The sequence below is a fragment of the Monodelphis domestica genome, chromosome 6 (genome assembly GCF_027887165.1).
Source record: "Monodelphis domestica isolate mMonDom1 chromosome 6, mMonDom1.pri, whole genome shotgun sequence".
In the NCBI taxonomy this organism is placed as follows: domain Eukaryota; kingdom Metazoa; phylum Chordata; class Mammalia; order Didelphimorphia; family Didelphidae; genus Monodelphis; species Monodelphis domestica.
Window position 1 is genome coordinate 277,761,403 of NC_077232.1, and position 23,520 is coordinate 277,784,922.

Sequence of the window (23,520 nt, forward strand, 5' to 3'; positions counted from 1 at the left end):
CTTTTCTTGAGGATAGGGACTATCTTTCTGTTTATTATATATATATATATATATATATATATATATATATATATATATATATATATAATACCAGCACTTAACACTCTGCCTAGCTCTTAAAATACCTTTTGACTGAGAACATAGACAAAAATTGAACAGGAAATCAAGGAAACTACCAGAAACTATCTGGTCCAGTTCTACCCAACAAAATTAATCACTTAAATAAAATGAATGAATATTTACAAAAATATAAAACACCCATATTAACAGGACCATGAGAGAATTTAAGAACTCAACCTCTCAAGTATAGCAATGCATGCTTGTAATCTTTCTGACTGAGAAGTAAGAGGCTGGCAAGTCTCTCAAGTTTGGGAGCTCCAAGCCACAGTGGCTCAGTCACCAGTTGTTCCTACTAAGTTCAATATTAAAATGATGAGCCCCAAGGATGTGGGGGAGGGGTGATGCCAAGTCAGCTGAGACAAGTCAAAGTTCCCCTTCTTACCAGAGCAAAATGAGGCCAATAAGTAATCCCTAGAAAAGAAAGAAAGGAAAAGCAGGAAGGAAGGAAGATCCAGGCTGAGAAAAAAAAATGAGAATAAGCCATAATGTACACTCAAAACAGAAAGGAACCAGGACCAGGTGGATTTGCAAATGAAGGTTGTCAAACATTTAAAGAAAGTAAATCTAATATTACAAAAAAATGGAAAAGATCCTATCAAATGCCTTCTTTTATATAGATAAACTTGGGAGAAACAGAAAACATTGTCAGTGAATATCAACGAAAAAATGAATAAGATATTAGCAAAGGGACTATAGTAACATGTTTCTTCTTAAATTTTTACACTAAGACCAAGTTATACTTACACAAGGAATTCAGAGTTATTTCAATATTAGGAAACCTACAACGATAATAAATATGTGAGGCTTGGGGAGGGAATGTTTTGCAAAATAGGCATTTCTAATGAAAAACATTGGAACAAATGGGCCTTTCCTCCATACAATCAATAAATGGTATCTTTATAAAACCTGCATCATCTGTAATGGAAAAACACTAAAGATCTTTCCAGCAAGATCAGAATTAAACAAGGATGTCCATTATCACCATTTATATCATTTTATATCATGCTAGAAATGCTATCTATAGCTATAAAGGTAAAAGAAATTGAGGCAAAAAGCAGAGTCAAATCAAATCAACAAGTATTCATGATTTTCTATTATTTTCTGGGTATTATGAAAAACACTAAGATATAAAGAAAGCCTAAAAAAAATAGCCTCTGCTCTCAAGGAGCTCAGTCTAATGGAGGCAAAAATATGGAAACAACTAGGTACAAATAAGATATAGATGGAATAAATTGGGGATAATTTCAGAGGAAAGGCCCTGAAATGAAGGAGGACTAAGAAAGGCTCCTTCCAGAAAGTAGGACTTTAGCTGACATAAAGTGAGGGAAGCCAAGAGACTGATGAGGGAGAGAATTCCAGGCATGAGAGACAGCCACTGAAAATGCTCAAAGTGCTGTCTGTGAGAAACAAAAAAAGAGTCCCGTGGTCCCATATTTGGGAATGAGGTGTAAGAATCCTGTAAAGGGAGGAAGGGGCCAATTATAAAGGTCTTTAAAAACCAGATAAGATTTTCTATTTGATCATGGAGGTCTTAGGGAATTTCTGGAATTGATTGAATAAGGGAGCAATACAGTCTCAGGACAATAATTCTGACAACTAACTGGAGATTGAAATAGACTTGGGAAGAGACAAGCCTGGGAGACCCACAAGGAGACTATTGCAATAGTCCAAGTATGAGATGATGAAGAACTGTACCAGAGCAGTGGCATATGCAAGAGGTAGTCTAAGTTAGGAATAAAGAGAACTGAGCACCAGATTAAATGTAGGAAATTGAGGATGATACCTAAGTTTTGAATCTGCATGACAGAGAGGATAATGTGCCCTTTATAGTAAATGGAAAGTTAGGAAGGAGAGTTTGGGAAGAAAGATACAAGTTCAATCTTAACCATATTTGAGTTTGAGATGGCTACAGAACATCTAGGCATTTGGAGATGTGAGACTTGAGGTCAGGACAGAGGTTCAAGTTGAACAAATAGACCTTAGAGTCATCTGCACAGAGATGATTATTGAAGCTGTTGCTGGTGAAATCACTAAATGATATAGTATGGATGGAGAAATGAAAACTACAGGCACTCATGGTTAGTGGACATGACCTACAATGAATATAGAGTAGTGGCAAGATGGGTAAGAGTCATGTCATGAAACCCTAGCAAGAAGAGAATGTCAATGACTAGAGAGTGATCAGAGATTTCAGGGGTTACAAAGAGGTCAAGAAGAATGACCATTGAGAAAAGGCCATTAGACTTTATAGTTAAAAGATCATTAGTATTTCTAGAGACAGCAGTTTCAGTTGAATGATGAAAGCAGAAGCCAGATTGTAAAGAGTTAAAAAGAAAAGGATAGGCTAGGAGAGACCAATTGTAGGTAGACCAAGCTAATTATCACCCAAATGTCTTTTGCAAAGGAATCAAATGTAAAATAAATCCACATCAATTTTCTTTATATTAGCAACAAGATGGAGAAGAACTGGGAGAACGTTGTACACAGAAAGTGAAACACTGGGTCACAATCAAACATAATGGACTTTTCTACTAGTAGCAATACAATGACCCAGGACACTCCTGAGGGACTTGTGAGAAAGAACACCATCCACATCCAGAGAAAGAACTGTGGGAGTAGAAATGCAGTAGAAAAACCTAGGAATGATCACATTGTTCAATGGGTTGGGGATTTTAGCTTTGCAAATATTAATAATATGGAAATAGGTTTTGAACAATGATACATGTATAACCCATTAATTGCTTGTCAGCTCCGGGACGGGAAAGGGAAAAAGAGAGGGAAAGAACATGAATCATGTAACCATGGAAAAATCTTCTAAATAAATAAATAAATTTTAATAAATTTTTAAAAAGAGAAATTCCATTCACAGTACCTGCATAATATATGTAATATTTGAGAGTCTGACTACATGGTCTACCTAGCAATGTAGGAACTATGTAAACAGGATACAAAACACCTTACAGAAACAAAGACAGACCTAAATAATTAGAGAAATACTAACTGATCATGGTTAGACTGAGCCAATATAATAAAAATGACAGTTTATTTTCAATTCTTTTTTTTTTATTAAAACCTTTACTTTCCATCTTAGAATCAATATTGTGTATTGGTTCTAAGGCAGAAGAGTGGTATGAGCTAGGCAATGGGGGTCAAGTGACTTGCCCAGGGTCACACAGCTAGAAAGTATCAGGTCACATTTGAACCCAGGACCTCCCTTTTCTGGGCCTGGCCCTCAATTCACTGAACCACCCAGCTGCCCCCTTCAATGCAATTCTTAAGTATCATACCAATCAGAATACCAAAGAACTACTTTATAAAGCTAGAAAATATAATAAATGTATCTAGAGGAACAAAAAGACAAAAGTATCGAGGAAAATGATGAAAAAAATTAAGACAGGAAAAGATGAGCAGTGCCAAATCTCTTAACTTTATTAAAAAATAATAATGACAATTCTTTTGGAGTTACTTAAAAAATAGAAACATTAGTCAGTAGAAAAATCAGATATAGTACTATGATGCTGATTATGCCCAAAGATCCTACCTCTTAGGGTAAATGGTTACTCTTCCTTTCCACTTTGAATCAGTATGATCTATTGGTTCCAAAGCAGAAGAGTAGGAAGGTCTAGGCAATGGGGTTTAGTGGGAGTTGCCCAGGATCACATAGCTAAGAAGTTACTGAGGCCAAATTTGAACCACAACACTTCTCATCTATAGGCCTGGCTCTCTATCCACTGAGACACCTAAAGTTTCACTCTTTAACAAATATCCTGGGAAAATTAAAAAGCAATCTGGCAAAATTTGAATTAGACAAAATGTCTCATACTACATGTTATAAGCTCCAAAATTGATATGACCTAAATGTAAACAGTCATAGTATAAACAAATTAGAGAAGCAGAGGAATGCCTGTCACAATTCCTAATAAGAAATAAAGAATATAGTTTATAAAATGAAAAAGCTTGTTTATATGAAATTGAAACACTTCTGCATAAGCAAAATGACTATAAATAAATTTGGAAACAAAATGTGCAGGGTTTGGGGGAAAAGATAATGTAATTGCTACCATTCTGTGCTTGTTTATCCTTTGGTATGCACTGTTTTCCAGAGGAAAAGAAAAGGAGGGGAAAGGAACAAATTATGCCAGGTTCGTATAACTAGTAAATGTTTGAGACTGGATTTAAACTCAGGTCTTCTGACTCCAAGCCCTGTACTCTATCCACTGCCTATTAAAAAAAAAATGTGGGGTTATGTATATTCTTAGGGGAGGGAATAAAGAGTGTGTGTGTGTGTGTATCATATATATATATATATATATATATATATATATATATATATATATATATATATATATATATGGCACTGCCCTGAAGTTTGCCCAGAGCCCAACACTAGCGTGATCTGTGGTGGAAATTTGCCTATGCAGCTATCTATGTGGGTATCACCTGAGTACAATTAGGTTACTTCCCTCCTCCCCTAAGGTGCGTCACCCCCTGTGTGGCCTGAGAAGGCTATCAGAGGAGAGGAGTGCTGAAAAGGGTCATGTGGGAAACAAGCCTTTAGTTGGCTTTAGAGGGAGAGGGGGGAATGCAGCCCATCTGGCCCCACTTCCTCTAGGCCAACTTCCCTGGGTCTTCTTGCTCAGCTCCCACTTTGAAGATCCCTCAGAACCCACCTTAGGGTCATGACATGATGACCAGGGCAATTGCTTATTCAAACTTGATCCAATAGTTATTTAATAGCCTGTTATTCTTTCCTGACTATGCAAAGACCTAGCAGCAGCATCTTTTGGAACTGAAAGTCTGTGTGCTTCCTTGTACCCCATGAGAGCTGTACTCTACTGAGACAAGTTTTCTCCACTTAGACACAGCCCTAGAATGAAGAATATGCACCAAAACCCTAATGCAAACTCTCCTCTCTTCCTTACAGATGAAGTACAATCAATATCAAAGTGAATTTAAGATTTCTGCTCTGAAAAGTCAGGTGTCTGATGTCAAAAATTCCATGACACAGAATATTGACAAGATGTTGAGAAAAGAAGAAAAACTCAATGTACTCATTGACAAAACGGACAATCTTCAGATAGCTGTAAGTGACTGCCTGGCTCTTGCTGTCCAAATCAGTGTCCTTGATAGATAGGCGAATTCTTAAGGGATTGGCTGTGAAAGGTTACTTGGCAGACTTTTTGTAAGCCCCTTTCATTGGTGACAGTCTCCTTTACCTCTGCAATTTTCTGGAAATCCAATTACAGTGTGAAAAAAAGGCCTGTAATTAGAGGGTGATCATTTGCATTACAAAAGGATTTTTCACTTCAGGATTCATCTGTATTCCTTCAAACAGCAGCCTCTTTGTTGATTGTATTTAGAATAACAGCTTGCTCCCTTTTCAGTACCATGATAGGGGCTAGGAAAGGGCCCAACCTGTGATTTCATTGACCAGAAATACTCCCAGGAGAGGAAGAAGCCTTTACTAATGCAGGTTGACACCCTTTGGGGGGTTCCCAGGGACCACTGAGGGTGACCTGAGCTGATGGGAATCCAGCTGCTCCAAAGGCTGCTCAGGGACATGGGAGACAGTGCAGGAGAGTAGAGTGTGTGGCCTGGAGCTCTTGTGGAAGGAAAGCTACAGACTCCAAGTTGCCCTCCCAACCCAGGCTGCCCCTCATGGGGCTTCTTTGGTCACTTTAGAGGAATGATGAGGCAGAAGGGCAGAGAATGGGAAGGAAGACAGTATAGATGCCTAGCATAAACAATCTCCTGGAGGAATTCAGACCCAAAGTTCAGAGGAAGGCATCTCCTCATTCTGTCCGGCATATGGCTAAGAATCTGGGAGCTGGCTGACCTTCCCAGGTCCAGGGTGCAGCTGCTTGTCTGGTGGTATCCCACAGTCCACCATCTGGTCATCCCTACCTTCTAGGTGCTCTCACCATTTTGCCACCTCCACTGCTCCCTCCAATTGGCCTGGTTTCATGGTCGTGATCTCTTTCCCCATTGTTTAGTGGGCACAAAGACACTGTTTCCTCAGAGTATTTATTCTTCGTGTTCAGAACCAGGATCTGGATCCTTGACTGTATATGATGGCCCTGGTCCCCTTGTGGTCTGGCCTGCATTTCTGGGCCTTGGACATAGGGGGGCCCTTTGTCTAGGAGATCAGGACTCCAGGGGCCAAAGACCCAGAGAGGACAATCTCCCAGAGAAGAGACTCTATTGGAGAGGGCACATGTGGGAGGGCTTAATAAATGTTTGGATTTGGTCTAATAAACCTCTGGGAAAATGAGGTCAGAAGGTCAGAGGACAGATTGAGAGGAAAGGAAGCAGAGGCTATAAGTATAGACACCTTAACACCTGGCTCAGAGGAGGTGAGTAAAAGAAAAGCTTATTCATTAACTAGGATAATCCTGTGGTGGCTATCCTTCTTCCAAAGGCATTCACAAGTCTAAAAATTATTTCCAGTTATTCAGGGATTGGGGGATTTGTAAAATTATCCAAGCCCCAATCTACTTTTATTAGAAAGTAGCATCATCAAAAATATAACTTGCCCAGACTATCTGAGGTTGAAATAGAATATCTAAATAAACCTCTTAGAAAGACATTGAACAGAACATAAATGAATTTCCTTTTAAAAAGCATCAGGAGGGGCAGCTGGGTAGCTCAGTGGATTGAGAGCCAGGCCTAGAGACAGGAGGTCCGAGGTTCAAATCTGGCCTCAGATACTTCCCAGCTGTGTGACTCTGGGCAAGTCACTTGACCCCCATTACCTAGCCCTTACCACTCTTCTGCCTTGGAGCCAATACACGGTATTGACTCCAAGACAGAAGGTAAGGTTTTTTTAAAATTAATTAAAAATAAAATAAAAAAATAAAAAGCATCAGGATTAGGTGGGTTCAAAGTGAATTCTACCATAAATTTAAAGATCAACTAATTCCAATATTAAATTATTTGAAATAATAAGTAAAGAAGGAGTTTTACAAAACTCCTTTTATGAAACAAATATGGTGCTGAACTGAACCAGGAAGAATAAAAACAGAGAAAGAAAATTATAGACCCATTTCATTAATGAATATGGATGCAAAAATCCTTTAAAAAATAGGAAACTACAATAATATATCATTGTGACCAAACAGAATTTATACCAGGAATGCAAAGATGGATTAATAGAAGGCAAACTATCAATGTAATTGATCATATTAATAACAAAAGTACTAAAAAACATATGATTATATCAATAGATGCAGAATTTTTTTTTATAAAATACAATACCCATCCTTATTAAAAACACTTGAAGGCATAGTTGTAAATGTAGGTTTTCATAAAATGATACAAAACATTATTTGTAATGGGGAGAAGATAGCAGCCTTCCTAACAAAATCAAAAGTGGAACATGGATGCCCATTAGCACTAATATTATTTAACATTGTATTAGAAATGCTAGCAATAGCAATGAAAAGAAAAAGAAATTGAAAGAATTAGAATCAGCATTTTTATATATTACTAACAAAATCCTTCAAGAAGAGTTATTCTACTGAAAATTACCACAGATAGAACAAAATATCAGGGAGTACAACTGCAAAAAAAAAAAAAAACAACACCCAGGAACTGCATGAATATCATTATAAAACACTTTTTACACAAATAAAGTCGGATCTAAGTATTGGAGAAATATTGTTTATGGGGGGGGGCAGAGCCAATGAAATTAAAATGATTATCTTAATCTGATCTAAGTAAACCTATTTATTCAATGCCATCCCAATCAAATTGTAAAAAATTATCTTACCGGGCTAGAAAAATTAACAAAATTCATTTGGAAGAACAAAAGATAGAGAATCACAAAATAATTCATGATAAAAGGAAAAGAAGGAAGGCTAACAATACCAGACTTTAAACTTTATTATAAAGCAATAATTATCAAAACTCTCTGGCACTAGCTAAAAGCTAGAAAGGTAGATCAGTGGAAGAGAACATATAACAAACAGTAGTAAAAGACTATAGTAACCTTGTATTTGACAAAAATATAGATCTAGGCTGTTAAGATAAGAATTCACTGTTTGGTATAAATTGCTGGGACAGCTAGAAAGGAGTTTGGCAGAAACTAAGCATAGCTCAATATCTTATGCCATTTACTAAAATAAGATCAAAATGGATATAGGATCTAGACATAAAAAGAGATACCATAAGCAAATTAAAAGAACAAGGAGCACATTACCTATCATATTTATGAACAGAAGAAGAATTTATGAGTAAATAAGAGATGGAGAAAATTGTAAGATGTAAAATGAATAATTTTGAGTACATTAAATTAAGAAGATTCTCAGAGCAGTTCCAACTTTTGCTGCTACTACACCACCACTTAGCTCCACCCCACCTTGAGTACATTAAATTGAAATGCTTTTGTACATATAAAACAAATGTTGCTAAAAAAAAAAGTTCTAAGAGGAGAAAAAAAAGCATCCTAGTCATCTCTCATGTTCAAACTTTGTTATCTTTGAATTTCTCTCTCATATCCAGTAGATTACCAAGTCATATCCATTCTACCTCCCCGCCATTTTTAACATCCATGTCCTCCTCTTTATTCTCACTGCTATAGCCCTAGGTCAACCCCTCTTTATACCCCTGTCCAGATTGCTGCAATAGCCTGATCTTCCTGTCACTCTTCCCCACCCATTGAATCTCTAACACTATTACCAGATGAATCTTCCTTATGTCTTGCTTTATCCCATGTCCATCATACTTTTCTATTCAGAAAACTTTAGTGGCTCCCTTCAGGCTCCTGTGGCAAGAAGTAGAAGTTTTCTACAATTTTGCACCAGCAAAGAAGAGCCTTGAATTTCATTGTCAGAAGACCTTGGTCTGAATTCCATATAATGGCTGTGTAATGTCAAGAAAATATCTTAAATTTTCAGGGTCTTAGTTTCCCTTTCTGTGTGAGAGGGTCAGACTAGATAATCCAGTAAAATAGATGAGAAAGAATAGTGTGACATATAGAAAGAGAATCATGAGAGAACAACATTATGGAGACCAAAGAGGGGACAGTATCTAGAAGAGAATGAGAAACAATGGTTACTGTGGTTACAGATGTGGAAGGGTCACAAAGGATAAAGACTGAGAAATCCTCTTTCCCAGCTTTAAATCCTGTGAATCTTCCTCTCAGTAAAAAAATGCAGCCATTGTTTACTTTCCTTTGTTTCATGAATTGCCATGACAAAAAAAAAATCATCATCTGGCCAGCCCCAGTAATATGCCTCTCTAGACTTGGCAAGACTGAACCTTGAAAACCAAATCGTCTTTTGTTAGGCCCACACTCAAAGCCTTTCCAATATATTAGAACCTGTCAGAGCTTGTGTTCCTTTGCCATAGGCTTTGAGGACCTAGAATCACCTCTCTTTTGTAGAGATACATTGCAATATTGTAAAGGAAACCTACTTTGAAAGACTTTAGAACCCTAAATAGTACAATAGCCAATTGTGGCTCCAAAGGCTGAATGATGAAATATGTCTCTCACCTTTCTCCAGATTGATGATGGGCTAAAATTTCCTATATTTCCAGAAACGACCAATGTGTCAGATTTTTTCTGCTTTACAATATTCACTTGTCATGAGGAAGGGCTTCTGTTGTTGAGGAGTGGAAACAATTAATGGTTAGCAATAAAGATTTTTTTAAAAGAAAAAATGTATCAATAAAACCTCTTTCTAAAATACACAGAAGAAAATAAAGAGCAATTCATTATATGTGCTGTCAATGCAATTGTCGAGCAATTCAGAAGGAGCCATAAGCTGGGCAATTTTATTACTGCCTTGTTAAATTTATATACATTTTTTAAACCATATATAGCAGTTCACAATTTCATATACAATCTTTTTTTGTTGTTCTTTTTTGTAGATTGAAATGTCTGTGTTAGACAATGGTCATTAAGTATATAGTATAACTCACCTTTTGGTCTTGTCTGGACACACAGTACCAGCAATGGTTTTCAGTGATGTCACTGGGTCCCAATGGACCTGCTTACTACTTGGTGCTGTGTCTCCAGTATATTCTTCTCTACATTGGTGACCACTGGGGGCAGATTGTCTCCTCCAGAAGAGGCTCTCCTGGTCTCTCATGGTAACAGCCAGGCATGCAGTCTTCAGTGGGCACCATTTCTGCTTTCAGAATCTACCTGTCAGCTAACTCAGCTCCAGGTTGGTAAAGAGCAGCTAGAACCACCACACTCAAAACTTTAAAAAAAGCAAAGACTAATAGAGTGTCCTTAGGCTAGAACTAGGTCTCTTTCACTTTTCTGTTTGCCTTTGAATCATAACCCTTTAGTATCTGGAGTTAGGGCCAGAGGTGTTCAAGATCCTCTCTGGGAGCAACACAACCTATTCTGGAGCCAGGGTCATTGCTCCCCACTGCCTAGCCTACATTCCCACATTTTTTGTGTCTATCTGACAGTAGAGAGCAAAGCTATCATTGCTTCAGTCCCATATTTTAACCAACAAAAACCCTACCATTACCCTGCATATTCTCCCAGTGAAGAAATTTAATCCCATTGAAAATCTGCTTCTCTTACATGTGGAAAAATCAATCCACATAAACCTCAGACCCTTGTCTACAAAAGAAGGGGTCAGACTAAACTTGTTTCAAGATCACACGCAGCTCTAAATCTGTGATCTTTGGATACATACAAACATAGAAGCAATATAAATCGATAAAACATTCACCACATTGTACCATGAACATGCAAATATGTAATCTATGCCATTCACACTAGAACTTTATGCAGCAAGAATTAGTGCATTCAAGAATGTAAAACATCAGGTGTCACCAGAAGCATATCATGAAATCAGAGTCTATATTAAACTAGAGATAAAAGTCAAGTTGACAAATATTTCAGCAGGGACTTTGTGTCAGACTAGCTAAGAGCTTGTGTTCCAAATTGACATTGACATAAACCATATCAGACTATTTACCACCTTGTGGAGGTGAAGGAGGGGGGGAGGGAAGAGGAGGAGGAGAAAGAGGAGAGAGAGAGAGAGAGAGAGAGAGAGAGAGAGAGAGAGAGAGAGAGAGAATCTGAATTGCCAAATATCAGAAAACAGTTGTCCAAATTGCTTCTACACGTAGTTGAAAAAATGAAATTCAATTAAAAATATGCATGATGTATTCTAATAGGGAAGATTGCACACATACACACACACACAAAAAAAAAAGATGAGAAAAGAGGGTAGAGGATAAAGGCAACCAGATGGGGACAAATGCTAAAAAAATAAATCAGGAAGGGAATCCAGAGGCGAATGAAGGGGCAAACATGGCTGACTAGAAAGCAGATTTTCCTTATAAGACATAGGTTCCAGAAAGAATGGGGGGACAGTCAGAGAAACAGGTTACAAGGGCAGAGTTATCTTCCCAAGAGACAATTTCCTCATCCAGGACTTCTCTGTTCCAATGAAATCACTGCTGACCTGAAGTCTCATTCAGCCTCTGGGTCTTCCCTTGTAGTGAGATTTTAAAGCATCGATTGTTCCGGCTCCTTCCTCCCTACACTATTCTAAAACCCCCGGTAGGACTCTAGTCTCCTATACTTCAAAATCTCCACAGCTGCTTCCCCAGGAAGGTCCAAGTAACCCTACAGGAGTTAATGGCCACTAAAACGAATACATTTCACATTCCAAACTCATATTTTCATAATATTCATCTTTAATTACAATATTTGAGAAGCCATAGTATGAAAAGGAACACTAGTAATGACACTGTCACAGTGATATCGTGTGTGTAGTACCCTGTACCCTTGATAAGTGGATGAACCAGAACCTCTAAGAGAAAGTTTGCTGAGCCCTTTTAGGGCTGCTCCCCTGCCTTTGGTATCCACCTGTCACCTAACTCTCACACACTATCTCAACAGACGGGCTAATCCGGGGGAGGGTAAACGAGGTAAGACTCAAACCCATCAGCAAGTTGGAGAGAGGCCTACTCAAGCATGGGAAGACTTCTAGCACAATGGGAGGAGGAGAACAATTTGTTCCAGTGGTTATGAAACAGGCACTGTGGAGCACCCAGCGCTTGGTGTGAGACTTTAAAGATGCCACGGCCATCTACTTCTGTCCTGCCAGTAGATGATGGTGCCTGGAAGAGAGACTGAGGCTGAAAACTGCGCAAATCTGCCTCACTTCATTCTCATTTAGAAGCAAATCAATAACACCTTAGGGTGTCCCTGGTCCTCTTCAAAGACAGATGAACCCTACCAACAACAAATAGCACCAAAGCAGGTCAGATTCAAGAAATCTAACTTCTGTTCTCTGATAACTTCTTAGCCAACTATTTATTCACTTCCCCAAAGTAGCTATCAGTACAGTACAGTCCGTGTATTCTATGGGAAGCAATAATTTTTTTTAAATGCTCTCTAGCTTATTTGAATCATAAATGGGAAGCAGACAGTTTGAGAAGTCTTTTGTAGGGTTTTCAGATAATATAGTCTCACTGGGGATTTTCTTAAGGCCTTTCCAGTTTGCTAGTGCCTATCAGAGCTTGTCTTCTATTGGCAGAACCTTTGAGACCCCAAAGTCAACTCCACACCACTCCAAGCCTTCCTGGAGGCTAAATTACATTAAGGGGAAATGAAGGGCTTTCTCCCTAGTATTTTCATGCACTGGTTTGACACAAAAGGTTCCCAAATCTGTTGTAATCCAAAGCAAGGCCTTCCATTAATTTAATAGTTAATATAGAATATATATAGAATAGCCATATAGAATAACCATCACAAACAGATAGGTCAGGCTCCCAGAGAGTATGGAATTTACTTATCCTTGGAGAATGAAGTGTGGAGAGGGGCCCCACCTTCCCCAATACATTTTTCATGACTTTTTAACACACGTTAAAATTAGGTTTGCTACCAATATATTCCTTATTTCTCTTCCTCGGAGGATCTTTTTATTCCCCTTCAGAATCACTCGTTATTTCAGTTATCTCCCTTCCTCATACGGAAGAAATGGTTTTAGCAAAATAAGGAACCTTTGTTTTGCAAGGAATAGGTGCGACTGAGATGCCAAACAAAAGCATGCTTAATGTTTAACAAGGTTGTACATATCAGCTTTCCATAGATATAGCAACTTAGTGAGTCCTGATATATAGTTCTAAGAGTCAGGTTTTTTATTTAAAATTTCCTTTTTCTTATCAATTTAGTTGATATCAATAGCATTAAACCTTTTTGCATGCAAAAAAGGGGAAAGGATCAATATAGTTGAGAGAATGAACATCTATTATATAAAAAATATTGATCTCAGACAATATTCACTTTTCATAACACATAAACCTAAAGTACCCTAAATACTGTTCAAACAAAATTCTTAAAACCAAAACACTTTAACCTTCTTCTATGTCATTTGGCAGCAAAGGATGCACCAACATGAAATAATCCATGTAGTATTTGCAACATGCTATTTCTTTATTACAGTATATGTTTAATTTAACACTATGGCAAAAAACTGCTCTGCCCATATATATCTTCTGATACTTCTGAACTTCCTTCTGTTCCCTTCTATGTACATTTTATAGTTCATTGAAACTTTTTTCTTTTGTTTTGCATTACTCTCACTGCTGAACACACTGAAAAGAGCAATCCTTTCTAGCTAATAATAAGTACAATCAATCCTCAATTCTGAAAGCAAAACATTGCAAGAAGACAACACAAAAGTGAAAAACATAAATGTTGATACACTGAACCTATGGAAAGTAGGGGATTAGGTTCCCAGGACCACCAAAAACTTTTGCAAGACATTGCTGAAAATACATTTTTTACATGTAACTCTTTCTAACAAAATATTAATTCTGATAATATGTACTTTCCCTTAACAGAGCAACCAAGAAATAACCCATAAAATGCAGGAAACAAAATTAAATTGGAAACATGCAAAACATTTTTTTCTCACTAGGAATGCCCTAGAATTCTGTGACCCTTTCTGCTAACATCTCAATTTTCAAGAAACATTTATTTCAGACAATATTTACTTTTTTTATAACACTTGAGATCTAAATACAGTACAGCAAATAAAATTCTTAAAACCAAACCATTTTTTAACCTGAATCTTGCCTTCCTGTGTCATTTGGCACACACCAGCCTGACATAATATAATAAATAATCCATCCTTGATGTCTGCTTCCTGGGCCATTTGAGATCCTTAAGGGCCCCAGAGTATGACCATTCCACAAACCTTACCTACATCATAACTCATTTTTTTCTCTGCTGTGCATAGCCACAAAAGTGCAAGGTTGGCAACATGATAGTGAAAATAAGGGCACACTTCACAGAACATGTGGAACGGTCTTTCTCCAGATGAAGAGAATCTGGGAAGCCTTCTTAAAAGAGATCTGATGATGCATGCATAGACCTTTTGGAACTGGTTCTGACCAATTAACCACCTGTTGAAGAAGAACCACTTTGATTGACTTTGAAGGCCTAGCAGCTCTGGCTTCCTTCTCTTTTGCCTCATTCTCTTTTGGCTTCATTTGAGGACTTTTCAGTGGTTTTGCAGTTAACATAGTATCAATACCCTGAGGCATAAAGGGCAATATTTAGGAGTGACCTTTGAGACCTGAACCCAGCAACCGCTGAGACAAAGAATCATCTTATAATCATACCTTATATGATCTTATATATATATCTTATAATCTTATAATCATATAATCTTATAATCATACCATACCTGGACATGGACTTGGTAGGACAAATTCTTTGTAGGAACTGAGCTAAGTTTTGAGCCTACGCCCAGCCCTGCAGAGATCAAGATAGAATAAGGAAGACTATGTTCTAGAGCAGTGATGGTGAACCTTTTAGAGATGGAGTGCCACACAAATATATTTATAGTACAAATTTTTATTATAGGGAATAGCTGAAAATAAAAGTGGGTACCTGACTACTAGAGAACATCTGAGGAAATTATGGAATAAGAATGGAATGGAATATTAAAGCAATATAAGAAATTATGAAAGTGAAGGATTACTCAAAACCTGGGAAGACTTGCCTGAACTGATCCAGAGTGAAGCAGTTGAAATCAGAGAACAATTTATACAAAAAAGAAATGCAACCTATCAATCTATCAATAAACATATAAAAATTCCCTAAATAATAATAATAATAATAGAAATTCCAAGAACTCCGAGGTCTCAATTCTTACCAGTCAAGGCAGCAAAGATGATACAAAAGAAAATTAGCACTTGTTGAAATGGTTGTAGAAGGATGGGGACCATTATGCCCTCTGGCTATAGCTTTGAAGCAGTTCCACTATTTGGTAATTTAGAATTATACTAGATCATGCTTAGCATTTAGCTTGGTGGTACCACTATTAGACACAAACCTCAAAGCCTTTATACTTCTTTTTTCCATTTGGCCAATTCTTCTTTTTAAGTTCTTTAACACATTTTTTACCTCCTTTTCCATTTGGCATATTCTTCTTTTTTAAAATCTTGTTTTCTTCAGGGAATTTTTGTGCCTCTTTGGTCATTTAGCCAGTTTAGGGTTTTTTAAGATGTTGTTTTCTTCAGGATATTTTGTGCTTATTTTGCCAAGCTATTAATTCTCTTTTCATAATTTTTTTTGCATCACTCTCATTTCTTTTTCCAATTTTTCCTCTACCACTCATCTCTTTCTTCAGTTCTTCTAATAACTCTTGTTGGTTTATATCCAATTTGCATTTTCCTTTGAGGCTTTGTATGTAGCTGCTTTCATATTTTTGTCTTCTTCTAAGTTTGTGTTTTATTCTTTCTTGACACTGGAGTAGATTTTTATGATTAGGTATCTTTTTGTTTTTGTTTTTGTTTACTCATTTTTCCCAGTCTATTTTTTTACTTTGAACTTAATGTTAAAATTGGGCTCTGCTCACCTGGGGTTGAAAAGACACATTTCCATAGCCTCAAGTAATAAAGTTCCTTTTGATACTGAAATTGTGACCAGGTCGCCTGTTCTCACATGGTCCCAAGTGCTTGTGCTCCTCCCTGCCTTGGAACTGTGATCATGACCCTCATCCACTTGTTACAAGTTCTCCTCTTCACCCTAGAAGTGCAACCAAGAAAGCATTTAAGCAGTACAGTTTCTATTTGACCCCAGATGCACTCAGTGACAGCAAAAAACCCCACATAATATCTTTCTGACCAGTTGTCTGATCATCTTACCATTTCTTAACTTAGAATTCCTGAAGCTGCTGCTGCCAATGTCACAACTATTTCCAATGCCCTTAGTGTACCTGCCAACTTGTGCTGTGGTCCAGCCCCAACCTTGATATCACAGAGCTTTCTTGATGACCTCCTAAGTCACTGTTTTGAATATCCTTTTGATGCTGTATTTCTAGAAATGTCTTCTTTACGAAGAGATGTTCATTGTCTAAGTACTAGAAAAACACTAACTATGTTTATATGATTTTCGTTTCAGACTAAATCATTTCAAAAAACAACAACAAAGATGTCTAAGAAGATGTGGTGGAGAAACTACAAAATCATCATAATTATATTTTCCATTTTAATCATCATCATCATAATTCTTTTAAGTACAAATGTTATTCCAGTTTGAACCTTAAAAAAAAACTCAAAAGTAACACTCCAAAATAAATTACTAAAATATGATTGGAGAGTTCTGAAGCCCAGTGATTAGAGTATTCTTTTCCACTGATGCTATTTTAACATAACATGTTATAGGGTCTTCAAGAAGGACGAGAGCTTTAATTGTGTTCTGTAACCACCCTGCCTCCTCTAATATCCTTGAATACATCTTTGCACCTCCTTCATTTCTCTACTACCATCTCTAATCTCCCATGCTATTCAAAGTATCCCTTCACATTTCTTCTTTGATTCTTAGAACTGAGAACAACATGCCTATTACCTACTTGTTTCCATATTGTTCATTTTTGTAAATGAGTAATCTTATAAAACCAAAACCTCAAAACATAAACCCAAATAAACAATTGAAAAATCATGTGCTTTCATCTGCATTCTGACTCCAACAGTTCTTTCTCTGGAAGTGGACAGCATTGTCATAAGATTCTCAGAATTGTTCTGAATCATTGTATTGCTGATAATAGCTATCTTAGTGGATCATTCCATAATATTGCTGCTACTGTGTATGTTTTCCTGGTTTTGCTTATTTCACTCTGCATCAATTCATGTAGGTTTTTCCAGCTCTTTCTGAAATCATCCTATTTAAATAGCACAATAGCATTGTGTTACCATCATATACTACAATTTCTTTAGCCATTCTCCATTGGCCCCTTAATTTCCAATTCTTTACCACCACAAAAAAAAAGAGCAGCTATACTTTTGTACAAGTAGATTCTTTTCCCATTTTTTTCATCTCTTCAGGATACAGACCTAATCCCTAAGTACTTATTTGGAAGAAACTAGCACCCTATTCTCTGAAGTTGTTTTAACCTTTTCCTCCTTTAGGAAAAAAGTAACCTCAATCCAATGATGGATTGGAGTTAAAGGATTTGAGATGAAATGCTGAGTTAGCTCCTGTCTGAAAGTTCCCTCACCTCCCTGAGCCTCAGTTTTCTCATATTTAAAATTAAGAGTTTAGTAGGAATAGAGCCAAGATGGCAGAGAAAAGAAGGATGCAGCCAAGATGTCCCAATATTGCCCTCCAAACAACTTTAAAATACATGATAATAAACAATAACCCAGATCAAATTGCTTTCCAGCTCCAGGAGGAGGGAAAAAAAGGAGGGAAAGACAATTTGGATCAAATAACTTCAGGAATCTTATATGGAAATTCATTTTTACATGTAATTTGTGGAAAAAGATAACTCAAATCAAATTCTTGAATGGAAGATCCAACAAAAGGCCAGAATGAGACATCCTTCTATCTGATCTTTGTGGTGGGGAAAAAAATTGGAAAATGAGGGGATGCTCTTCAATTGGAGAATGACTGAACAAATTGTGGTATATGTTGGTGATGGAATACTATTGTGCTCAAAGGAATAATAAAGTGGAGGAATTCCATGGGAACTGGAACAACCTCCAGGAATTGATGCAGAGTGAAAGGAGCAGAACCAGAAGAACATTGTACACAGAGACTGATATACTGTGGTACAATCGAATGTAATGGACTTCACCATTAGTAGTAATGCAGTGATCCTGAACAACTTGAAGGAATCTACAAGAAAAACCACTATCCACTGATGGAGTGAAAACACCGAAGAGAAACAAATGTTTGAATACATGGGTCGAGAGGATATTGTTGGGGATGTAGACTCTAAATGAACATCCTAGTGTAAACAACAACATGGAAATGGGTTCTGATCAAGGACACAAGTAATACCCAATGAAATTGTGCGTTGGCTGTGGGAAGAGTGGGTGGAGGGGAGGGAGGGAAATAATGTGATTATTGTAACCAAGGAATAATGTTCTAAATTGACTAAATAAACTTATTCAAATGGAAAAAAAAGAATCACCTGTCTGTGTTATTGTTTCTTTACGCATGAAAATCATATATATATATACTGGACTCAATGCTCAATAAATCAGATCTGTGATATCATTCATGGGCTCCCTTGATCCTTTCAACTCATCCATGTGAACCCCTGTGCTCCCTTCTCCAGAGCCAGCCTCTAGAAAGAAGAAGCCCCTGACAACAGATACTCCCTAAGAACCAATAGCTAAGAGATCAGAAACTCCTCAGGGTAAGGATCAAAGTGCAGACCAGAAGAGTAGTGACCACACCTCTCCCCAGGTCACACTACCTTAGAAGCACCAAAAACTTCCAAACCACCACCATCTAAAACTAGTCCTGTGAAAAAGTCTAGAGGTTGAGACAGAGCCTCTTTCTCCATATACTCCCCATGCCACGAATAGGGTCGAACCTTAACATGAAGTTCCAAATCAAGAAATATGATGGAGAAATGAGCAAATAACCAAAAAAGGACCTGAGTGCAAAAGCTAATTTGGTGATAGGGAAGATTAAGACACAAATTCAGAAGAAAAAAGATAAAATCAAAACAGCTATAAGCACAGCCTCCAAAGAAAGAAAAATGTGAATTAGACACAAGCCCAACAAGAATTCCTAGAAGAGCTAAAAAATTATTTTCAGAATCATGGATATCTGAGTACAAATCTAGCTTCAGACACTTTCAAGCTGTGCAACTCTAGGTAGAGTCACTTAACCTATTTTTACCTCAAGCTAGTAGAAAAGAAAATGGAAAACCACTTGAGTATCCTTGCTAAGAAAACCCCATGGACAATATGATTTGTGAGATCACAAAGAGTTGGACATGACTAAACAACTGAACAACAATAAATAGGAGATCTCAACTTTTCCCTTTCAGAGCTAGATAAATATAACCCTAAAAATAAGAAATAAAAAGGATGACTAGAATCATAGAAAAGTCCTCAACTATGTGAATCTTGAAATTTCTCAGACTTGTAAATGTTAAAAAATTTCCCCATTGTGGAATTTTTCATTGGGACAATTCCCTATTGGGACTATTCCCCATTTTAAACAGTGAAGCTACTTAGATCTAAAATGTGAGAACTCTACTTAGATCAAAAATGTGAAGACCACTACTCCACCCATACTTAAGACTGCTTTTGGGGAGAAAACTCCTTGCTGAACAATGAAAAATACTTAAACCCATACTTAAGCCATGCCTATTTTTAGAATTAATACAAAGGGGTGCTAAGTACCTATAAAGGTCAGGCAACTTGTAAACTTACATGGGACAAAGAGGTGAGAAACTTACTCAGAGATTCTAGCCTACTCAGGTGTGGATTACTAAAAGGATGAGTCTACTCAGGTATGAATTCAGAATGGGCTGTTCTTTGGAAAACGTCTACTGTAATTGGTAGATGGAAGAACTTAGGGGAGGTGACATAGGAGAAAACCCCCTATATAAGAAAAGGACAGGCAGTTGAAGAGAGATAGTCTTTTGAAAAAGAGTCTCTTGAGAGACAGCCTCTAAGGAGGTTATTGAGAGAAGGACAATCTCAAAGGAGGTCTCTCAAGGGAGGCTGACTCTGGCTGTAACTCCCTCTGGGGAGACTCTGTCCCCCTGAATCCTCACTTGAACAGATCTTATGGTGAGTGATTAAGGACTGACTGATCTTTTCTTTTAGGGCTTAGGCCTGGGTTGGCCAGGGCTGCCTGGGCTGACCTATTCTTTTCTCATTTATTTCCCTTTTCTCTCTCTCTCTCTTTTTTTGATTCCTCATTATATTATTAATTAAATTCTCTATAAAACCCAGTTGACTTGGGTATATTCATAATTGGGAATATTTCCCTGGCGACCACCTTATATTTGATTTAAAAACAAGACACTGTAGCGAAAATATATTTTCTGCGGTCACAATTTACAATCCACTCTTTTATCTACTATAATTTATATCTTCCACTATTTTAATCACTACAGTTTATAGCACCAACTATTTTAACTATTACAACTGAAAAACAAGTTGAAACAATTTACATCTTCAGAAAAGTTTCAATCCACACAAATCACTAGCATTTCTGCATACCGCCAATAAAAAACAGCAGAAAGAGATAAAGAAATTCCATTTAAAATAACTGCAGACAATGTAAGATACTTGGAAGTCTACCTACCAAGACAAAACTTAGGGATAATATGAACACTTACAAAACACTTTTCACAAAAATAAAGATATATCTAAAAAATGGGAGATATATTAATTCCTCATGAGTAGGCTGAGCCAATATTAAAAAAAAAAAGACAATTCTACCTACATTAATTTACTTATTTGATGCCATACCAACCAAACTACCAAAGAATTATTTCATAGAACTAGAAAATATCGAATTCTTCTGGAATACTAAAAGGTCAAGAATATCAAAGGAATAAATAAAGCCAAATGTGCATAGGAAGGCAACCTCAATGTCAAACTATCTTACAAAGTAATAATTATCAAGAAAATCTGGTACTGGCTAAGAAATAGAGGAATAGATTAGGTATGTAATACATAATAGTAAATTACCATAGTAATCTATTGTTTAATAAATTCAAAGATCCAAACTTTGGGAGTAAGAACTCACCATCTGACCAAAAAATGCTGGAAAATTGAAAAGCAATTTGGAAAAATCTAGGCATAGTCCAAGATCCAACACCATATACAAAGATAAGGTCAAAATGGATGAATTTAGAAAGGGCAATATGGAAAATTTTGCCTATCAGAACTATAGATAAGGGAAGAATTTATTACCATACTAAATGGAATTTCTCTTTCTAATTCTTGCTGCTGAGACATGTTGGAGATATATAGAAATGCTGATGACTTAATGTGGGTTTATTTTGTATCCTGCAACTATGCAAAGTTGTAGATTGTTTTGACTAGCTTTTTAGTTGATTCTCTAGGATTCTTTAAGTAGACCATCATATCATCCGCAGAATGATAGCTTGGTCTCCTCATTGCCTATTTTAATACCTTCAATTTCCTTTTCTTCTCTAATCACTACAGCTAGTGTTTCTAGTACAATGTTAAATAATAGAGGTGATAATGGGCATCCTTGTTTCACTCCTGATCTTATTGGGAAGGCTTCTAGTTTATCCCCATTGCAGATGGTGTTTGCTGATGGTTTTAGACATATACTGTTTATTACTTTTAGGAAAGATCTTTCTATTCCTATACTTTCTAGTGTTTTCAATAGGAATGGGTGTTGTATTTTGTCAAAGGCTTTTTCTGCATGTATTGAAATAATCATGTGATTTTTGTCAGTTTGCTTGTTAATATGGTAAACCTACCTGGTCATAGTGAATAACTCTCATGATGACTTGCTGGAGTCTTTTTGCTAGTATCCTATTTAAGATTTTTGCATCTATATTCATTAAGGAGATTGGTTTATAGTTTTCTTTCTCTTTCTTTGACCTGCTTGGCTTTGGTATTATCATACTAAAGAAGATCAGGAGAAGTAAAATGGATAATTTTGATTACATGAAATTTAAAAGTGTTTGCACAGATAAAATTAAAGCAGTGAAAATTAGAAGAAAAACAGGAAATGTGGGGGAGAGATTTTTCAGCAAGTTTCTCTGTTAAAAGCCTCATTTCTCAAATATATAGGGAACTTAGCCAAATTTATAAAAATAAGAACTATTCTCCATTTGATAAATGGTCAAAGGATATGAACAGGCAGATTTCAGAAGAAGAAATAATCAAAGCTATCAATAGTTACAGGAGAAATAACTTTAAATCACTACCAGTTAGAGAAGCACCAATGAAAACAACTCTGAGTTATGACCAATCAGATTGGCTAACATGACAAAAAAAGGAAAAGGACAAAGTGCTGGAGGGGGTGGGGCCAAATTGTGATTGTGATGGAATACTATTACACCATAAGAAACAATGAGCAGGATAAATTTTTTTAAAACTTGGAAAGAATCACATGGGATAATGAACAGCAAAATGAGTACAACCAAGAGAACATTATATATAGCTACAGATTTAACACTTGTGAAAGTCAACTCCAGAAGATGAAATGAAAAATGGAAACATTAAAGACATAATCTATATATACATATCTATTTGCCAGATGATACCTTCTATGATGTGGTGAAGGGAGGGAGGGGCTGAGATACTTGGGAATAAATTCTACTAATTAAAAAAAAGAAAGAAAATTAAATAGAAAAATAGAAAAGAAGATTGGGGAAATGATAGTAATGCAAGAAAATGATGAAAAAAAGAATCAACAATTTGGTAAAGGAAGCACAAAAAAAGGGGGAAGATATCCAAAAATTTGCCAAAGAAAACAACTCCTTAAAAAGAAGAATTGACCAAATGAAAAAAGGAGCTGCCAAAATTCACTGAAGAAAACAAGTATTTGAAAAAAATAGAACTGGCCAAATAGAATAGAAGATACATAAGCCCAATGAAAAAAATAATTACTTAAAAAATCAGGATTAGGCAAATGAAAACTAATGACTCCATGAGGCTTCAAGAAACAATCAAACAAAATCAAAAGAATGAAAAAATAGAATATGTGAAATTACTTATTGGAAAAACAACTGCTCTGGAAAACAGATCATGGAGAGATATCTTTAAAATTATTAGACTGCCTGAAAAACATGAGCAAAAAAAAAACCTGGACATCACACCTCAAGAAATTATAAGGAAAATTACCTTGACATGCCAGAATCAAAAAGGTAAAGTAGAAATCTAAAGATTCCACCAATAACTTCCTGAAAAAGATCCCAAAGGAAAACTCCTAGGAATATTATAGCCAAATTCAAGAGCTTCCAGACCAAAGAAAAAAATGCTATAAGTGGCCAGAAAGAAACAATTCAAATATCATAGAGCCACAATCAGGCTTACAAAAGATTTAGCAGCTTACAATTTAAAGGACTAGAGGGTTTAGAATTGTGAGGGGAAGAAAGGGAAGAAAAAGGAAAGAGAAAGAAAAATAGAAGATGGAGGAAAATACACAATTAATTATCATAGCTGTAAATGTGT

General features: G+C 36.6%; 1 protein-coding gene across 2 annotated transcripts in view; it reads left to right on the forward strand.

The window, feature by feature from the left end:
* Positions 1–17,050, forward strand: part of LOC103104909 (uncharacterized) — a 31,824-nt gene extending 14,774 nt beyond the window's left edge. The window contains exons 5-7 of one of the 2 annotated variants that reach the window (XM_007495803.3): positions 4,224–4,262; positions 5,045–5,203; positions 16,511–17,050. In XM_007495803.3, the coding sequence (XP_007495865.1) occupies positions 4,224–4,262; positions 5,045–5,203; positions 16,511–16,648 (336 nt within the window). In that variant the 3' untranslated portion in view covers positions 16,649–17,050. The remainder of the gene's footprint in view (positions 1–4,223; positions 4,263–5,044; positions 5,204–16,510) is intronic. The other variant, XM_007495804.2, reaches the window with a different exon arrangement.
* Positions 17,051–23,520: the final 6,470 nt, after the last annotated feature.